Here is a 7,599-nt window from a genome sequence, read left to right as displayed (position 1 = left end):
GTACTTCTTACTATTAATACGACTTCTGATGCCGCATGCTTTTGCTGATAGCTTTGTAGTCCGGTTGATATGTGGTGAGGTTCAGCTCTACGCACCCATTTTGTAAGATATCATAATATCTCAAAGAAGAAGACCCGCCCCCAGTTGACCTGAATATGTCAGCCTTATACCACAATCATTATCTCATAATAACATCGCAGTAACATTCCAAGAACAACACTCATTTACGCAAGCTATGCTATGTTTACTGTTTTATTTATATCGACAGTCATTGCCAAAATTAATTACTATAAACAATGTCTAAGGTCAACAATCTCATTCTGTCTCTGCCTTCAAAGTTTATTCTTGATACATTTCATCATACTTAATGATATATTTTCCTGTGAACTTTGGTCGTGCCATCTGTGTCTAAAACATTAAATGTATATTTTGTCTAATGTTGTGCGTCACACATATACCAAGTTGTGTTTGGCATGGTTTATCCTTTGACGCCAATCATGCTGTCACAGTTTTTGTATAAAAGAACCATCATATCATCAGTTCTCTACTTCTCTGCAGATTGCTATGTGCACAGTGTACCTGACTCAAATACAATATCTCGCTTGACGTTTAGAGTGAACGTTTTGTTTCCCGCCGAACCCATAAGTGTGAGGTCAACTCACTCTCACAATTTAGGCTTTCATCTGTTAAACTTGACCGCAGGTTCGTTTTAATATTCTTCATGTGAAGATGATTGCTCGCATGCATATATAAAGCCAAACATAGTGAAAACGGACAGCGGAGTACAGAAAGCACTAGAAACTCTTTGCTGCGCGCCAGATCAAAAATTTGCAAATGAAAATATACTTTTATTAAATGGACATTATTTTTCATTTCGATTATTGCTACTGTTATTTCAGCATTATTTATATTATTAGTTTAATTAAATTGTCAGCAAAATTATGGATTATTTTTTCCACTGATTTATCAAAGAGCCAGATGAAATCATCAAAAGAGCCACATATAGCTTCAGAGCCATAAGTTCCCTACCCCTGCTGTATAGGGATTGCTCAAACCTAAGAAAATGCATTGTTGAGAGGAATCATTTAGTTCAACAATGGCATCGGCATCAGATGGGGGTATGTACAGTATGCTCACTTTTCGGGTTAGTATGAACACCTCCAGCTTTCTTGTGATGTCATTATGAGCCAATACGTCATAAACTGCTATATGATGAAACTTACAGAGTTAATTCTATCTACTGACATTTTAAGAATGACAGCATCTGTACAAAAAGTTAGTTATTATATTAAATATATTCAAATAAGGCCTTGCAATGTAGCCTTATGTGTACGAGTTGCGACAAATCATGCATAGCAAAGTTGCAACTTTTTTTAAAATGAATGAATCATGACTCAATTCTCCAAAAAGGATTACTTCATGGATTACGCTTAATTAGAGCATTCCAGCCGATTTGAGTTTAACTTTCCTCCAAAAAGGTGAGTTGTGACAAAAAACCTTCATTCATTTAGGCTTAATAAGGTTTTTTGACCTAATTTTAAGGTTGACTTGCAACAAAATTCACATTACAGTTATTTGATATCAAAAGACTCACCATGTCCTACTATGCTGTGTTGTAGGTGCAAAATATATAGAAATGTGATTACAAGCTCATTAAAAGCTAAAAACGAATAGTTAATCCCAGCTATCACGAAAACGTCATAGTTTGGAATCTCTTTATTTCGATGACGTACTCAACTCGACGAGGTCATTTTTTGACGCGTGATGTTATCAGGTGAAATTAAAGGCCAATAAAAAGCTCAATATAGAACGCTTTGTAGCGCTAGTTTATGACAAACACTTTGGGTTTTATCAGAAAACCCGTATCAAATATAGATGCTCGCTACTTTACAGTTTTGTTTCAGTTTGGTCGAATCATCTAGCCGTAATCTGACCATGTGACCCATACTTCCTGCCAAATAATGCGAACAATTTCTAAAACATTTTTTATCACAGGTGACCAACAGGCTTGTCATGTTTATCAGAGAATGATATGCACTCTTTCGAGTCAAGGTTAAAAAATTAAACGAATTTTTAGGTTAGGTTTTGAGATATCAGAGGTCAAAGTGACCGCATTACAATGATGATGAAATAGACGCATAAGAACAATAGACTTGGTTTTATAAAATGCATGAAGTATATTTGTGAAAATATTTCGACAAATGAGGTTGCATAAAAGTGTAAACAGAAGCCATCATTTTCAACTACGTCCCATTTGAGCTGTCTTGGAAAGGGATTCCAACCTATGGTGGCTGCAATTAACTGTTCATTTTTGAGCTTTTAAATGCTTGTAACCACATTTCCATATATATTGAACCTTCAACACAGCAGAGTAAGACAGGGGGAATCTTTTGATACTTAATAACTGTAATGTGAATTTTGTTGCAAGACAACCTTTAAAGTTTTTTTGATTTGATATTGGCCAATTGGCAGGAAATATCGGTCACATGATCAGATTACGACTAGATGATTAGACCAAGTCGAAACAAAACTGTAACATAGCGAGCATCTATATTTGATACAGGCTTTCTGGTAGAACCTGAAGTGTTTGTCATAAACTAGTGCTACAAGATGTTTTATATTGAGCTTTTTATTAGCCTTTAATTTCACGTGATAACATCACGTGTCTAAACGATAACCATGTTGCTTGAGTACATCGTCAAAATGAAGGGATTTCAAACTTGGGCGTTTTCGTGAAGGCTGCGATTAACTGTTCATTTTTGAGCTTTTAAAAGCTTGTAATCACATTTCCACATATATTGAACCTACAACACAGCAGAGTAAAACAGGATGAATCTTTTGGTACCATATAACTGAAACAATAATTTTGTTGCACGTAAACCTTTAATTGTGACAACATGATCCCAAAACGCTTATTTCATTGAAGTTGATTCACTTCATTTAGCGTTCATTCATCATCTTGTAGTTCTTTTCTTTTGAATGAAAATTGCCAAAATGCTTCAATAAAGTTATTTTTGTGAAATAGGCCTAGGAAAGGGTTTTCGGTCAAATTGAATTGTTACTTATCTCATATGGGTGATTTGTGAGAGTGTCACTGACTCCCTTCAAGTTTCGTACACCATATACTTGTTTGGTTTGATAAATTTTTTTAGATACACTCTGTCATAGAAGTAGAGCTCAAGCTTACATCAGCCTAGGTTTATCTCTGTTGCTAGGTAAATGCGAATATCGTCACTCCCGCAGCCTAGGCAATGCCGGCGGTATTGAACACTCCACCGCCCTTGCTGCGGCCACAGACAAACGGTTTTCAGCGATCGCAGTCTCTTCTAAGCAGGCACATGTAGAGCCTGTCAAGAGTATAATACCAGACATATGCGTTGACACAGAAAAAAAATCTGCAGCTAAGAGCGGCTTCTTATGCTTGATCATGCGAAGGACCTCTTACAAGGCGCAGGATCGTGCGGGAGTGTTTGCTTTCTTTGTCCTCTCAGGAAGCTACATCGCAAAATGCACAGGTTAGTGTATTATTTGTCAACTTACAGAAACTTTGTAGGTTGCAATCGATGACTGAATTTGTAAAAAATGACAGTTTATTATTGTATTGTTTTTAATTTCACTATTATTATTATTCATTTGATATCTACTAAGAGTAAAAACAAAGATGCTCAACATACTTACCCACAATTGTATACAGCTATATACGGTATATAAATCTCTGTGTCTGTCCGTCTGTGATTCAGTCTGTGATTCGGTCTGTCCAGCTATAGTATTAAAATCTTAGTATGAAGAGTCCGTATCGCAGAAGATTTGATCTCAGAACCTCCCCTTCACCATGCATTAGCCAACCAATTGAGCTACACGAGATGCATTGGATTCTTTAGGCAATATGAGTGGTTATCTAGGTAAAATACGCATAGCGTCTCTGCATTAGATTACAGCGCAACATCACTAAAACTTGCTTTCATGGCTCTTAATATTAAGTTTAACAATACGGATAGTAGCTTGCTCAAATTAGCCATTGGCAATGTGCCAGGCTAATGGCAGGCAACTAAACTAGATTACCTTTCACTGTATATAAGCTGTTTTTAATACGCGTGCAACACCAGGCATTCCGCTAGTTTATATATATAGACTAGATGAATGAGCTAGCTAACTACATTAGCTAATCCATTAACTAATTTGTAGATACTTATAATATAGTTGTCTTCTCTTGTTTTAAACTCGTGCCTCAAGTTGAGAAGGACTGTCAGTTGAAGGCATTCATTGCTATCATCTTTGCTGCCAGTTTCTTCAGTTCTGACGTACTTTAGAAATAAAGATCATCAGGTTGATACAGACAGCACAAGGAGTCGCCATACGATATCAATCTACAGTAATCAATCAATCTACAGCCAAATAATTACAGTCCTACAACTTGAATAATCTATTCCGGGAAAATTTACATTATTACAAATTTACATTTACATTCCGGGATTTTACGTTATACGAACAGTAAAATGCATATAAGTTGCTTAATCTTTTCTAAAATCTCTTCGCAACTCACTCCTCTAGTTTCTCAAAGCCTTTTCAATGTCAAAAAATGTAGAAATGAGTAGCGTTTACCAAGAATGACAGACACATATACACAATGATAAAGTAGGATTTATCAATAGAGCTTATTAAGTTATTGTTGTTGAAATGGTCTTCTATTATTGGTTCTTTCGATTCCAAAAACACATATCAATGTTTCTTCAAAATAGTTATCGTGAGCTTTTCTGGTTACAATTAAAACAACAATGACATGCTTGTCCAAATCAGATTGTCTACTGTTTGAGGTTTTTAATAATATATAGTATGATGCAATCATCCACACATGAATTTTTTGTAATTACCAGTTGAATGTACCAAATCAAGTTTATCCTGAAGTTTTTTCTAAGATTGAAAGTTATTTAATAAACTACAAGATATAATTTGTTCAACTTTGTACTACCAAAGTGAGTTTAAAGCTATACTACATTATTAAAGTGCTTATTTACTATTAGCAAACCTTCAACATTTAATATTTTAATATATTATATTAAAATATTGAAGTATTATATTATATTTAATTTTTTAAATATTAAAATTTCAATTTCTAATTATGCTAAAATCATTAACCTTTATGTTGTCTCCAATAAAATGTCAGCTCAAACCTGTTTTAGTCATAGATGTCAGGGTGATGTGTAATATGTGTAATCTGTATATGATAGTGAGTGTGTACATTGTGTGTCACTCTTTTTCAGCCACAAGTTTTAGATAAAAGATTATTATAGGCAGGATTTGAACTCTTAACACCCATTCCAGTCAGCTTTACAGGGCAACACTTTATACTAGCTAGTATTAATTGTTACCGTTAGCCAGAATAAAAGTTTTAGACACATTGAAAACTCTGATGTACATCTAGGAACAAACCGCACACTGAAGATCATTATTTGCAAAACCATTAGGATTTATGCGTGTTGGATACAAGCAACTGCAGATCTGTTTGTGTTGCAGCAAAAACAATGCACAGGGAAGGAAAGATCTCCTGCTATGCCTATAGGGTAAGTGTGAAGTTTAAACAGCATGGTGAAAGTGAAACGTATGCCTGTGAACCATGCCTTCAATAGGCTAAAAACTCCATGGATATTCAATGCATGTCTATGGCTTTCCTCATCATATGATGACATTTTATAGCAGGTAGTAAGCTAGATAAGTATTTGCAGCATGTGAGCTTATGACTCGATGTGTTACAGAAATGGAGGGAGATAACAACAACACAACCGTGGTTTGCGATGCCTTTAATTGGAGTGGCTCTCTTCAACCGGTCTTCTCTTGCTTTGCAACCACCTAGACTAGTGAGTGGTTATCTTACCTTACCAGCTGCTATAGGGAATGTTTCTTTATTTTACACACATTTATTCTGTCATTTTATACTAAGATAGCATATTCTTTAGAGTCTGTCTTAACTCTATTAGTACATTTTAGTTCTGCTGAAAAATCAACAAATTTCTTGCAAGTAATCTGTTAACTTTATTGTTTCCGGCATGATTCGTGAAATACTATCAATATAAGTGTTATTCAAATCACTGCGCTGTGGTTTAGTATTGTAGTTTTAGTTTAGTATACAAGACATGATCATATTTCTGCAAAAAGTTGTAAGCATTTCAGAGGGTGGCAATCAACCAGTAGTGTCCTATTATCGTTCTAATAAGGTATTGGTTGAAAAAATTTCATCAGTTTAAGCATTATTTAGTTTCTGTTGAATTAGGCAGAATGCTGATCCAGTCTATTCTACGTCAACACTGAACATGAGCTTTCTAAAGATCCTTTATTTTTGCGCAACGTAAACATTTTGATTGACTACATTAAAGTTCCGACATCTTGTTTTTTGATCACATCATCTTGGTTGCCTTTCCTACGCTTATCACTAAACACAAAAAGTCAACTACGAGAGGAAATCCTCTATAAAAAAGACTGGGAATTCTCTGAGTATTGCTTAATATCATCGACAAAATGCTAACAATTTTGTTCGGCTGAAGCCACACTAGATTAAAAGGAGTTTTTCCTGTTCAGCTTCAAATACTCCATCAATCTTTTGGCATTATTGGTAGACATGCTAAACAGGAGTCCTCAAATTGGCTTAGAAAAGTATTTTAGTATGATAAGATATTCACCTTGCTGACTTGGCAAATGAAAAAATTAAGAAATTTCATTTAGGATTCCCAGCAACAATTATCCTAAAAACACTTGGCTTGTGAATAAGCAAGCCAGTTGTTGGACTACCCTGGCAATTTTCTTATTACGCGGTACTGACAAGTGCCTCTATGGGCAGAGTTAATCTTGCTGTATAACTAACTTGTATTGAGTGCAAGGGATATAGCTAACGTATGCATCACAAAAAACAACTTTCCATAAATCTTCGGTGAAACCTTTTATAAATCGGTGTTTGTCATTTGTCGTTAATTTATGTCATTCACGTCTCCAGTTATAGCAACGAAAAATACACCTCGCACTGGATTTGAACTCGGAACCTCCAGGTCTGCAGACAGGCCTGCTTTACCACTGGACTACACATACAATTGCCTGTAATGATGAATAATTGTGAACATATTCATTACATTAGTTAAAGTACATACGCCTGAAGCATTTGGGAAAATACTAGTGGTTACTAACTAGCATGCTTGATGATTAGTGATTAAGCATGTAACGATTATTAAGCTAGCTTCAAACTTGACTCTTATTAAAGTAAAGATTTAAACTAGCTTATATTACTAGCTTACTAGGTAAGTTACTCAAATTCATTGGTTAATCATTCTACTACCCATGCAACACCGGGCATTCATCTAGTTGTTTATGATTTATTGGCAGGCATATGCATTACTCTTCATTGGCTGGCTTACTAACACGATTGGGCACGCCATTCAGCTCACCTCTGGACCAGATGCTTGCAGTGACAGCTTTATTCCTATCAGCTATTGGCTTTGGGTTGGTTCGATGAGTGTTGGTTGCATAGGATTGATTATTAATGCATTGAAGAATTGCACTTAGCCTCAACCCAAGTTCATATGCTAGTTAATTTCTGCCAGACTGACGTACCTG

General features: G+C 35.4%; 1 protein-coding gene across 1 annotated transcript; it reads left to right on the top strand.

The window, feature by feature from the left end:
* The first annotated feature begins 1,096 nt into the window (after positions 1 to 1,096).
* LOC137402685 (uncharacterized) lies at positions 1,097 to 7,557 on the top strand. Its single transcript, XM_068089191.1, has 5 exons — positions 1,097 to 1,118; positions 3,216 to 3,515; positions 5,515 to 5,561; positions 5,754 to 5,855; positions 7,369 to 7,557. The coding sequence occupies exons 1-5, from the start codon at positions 1,097 to 1,099 to the stop codon at positions 7,546 to 7,548; spliced, it is 651 nt and encodes a 216-aa protein (XP_067945292.1). The 3' UTR covers positions 7,549 to 7,557.
* Positions 7,558 to 7,599: the final 42 nt, after the last annotated feature.

The sequence above is a fragment of the Watersipora subatra genome, chromosome 8 (assembly GCF_963576615.1).
Source record: "Watersipora subatra chromosome 8, tzWatSuba1.1, whole genome shotgun sequence".
In the NCBI taxonomy this organism is placed as follows: Eukaryota; Metazoa; Bryozoa; class Gymnolaemata; order Cheilostomatida; family Watersiporidae; genus Watersipora; species Watersipora subatra.
Note: the sequence above shows the minus strand (reverse complement) of the source record. Positions and strands in the feature narration are given on the sequence as shown.

Coding starts and splice junctions, on each gene's coding strand:
- LOC137402685 (XM_068089191.1), top strand. CDS start 1,097: ATGGCATCGGCATCAGATGGGG. Junction 3,516..5,514: donor CTACATCGCAAAATGCACAG/GTTAGTGTATTA, acceptor TTTGTGTTGCAG/CAAAAACAATGCACAGGGAA. Junction 5,856..7,368: donor CTTTGCAACCACCTAGACTA/GTGAGTGGTTAT, acceptor ATTTATTGGCAG/GCATATGCATTACTCTTCAT.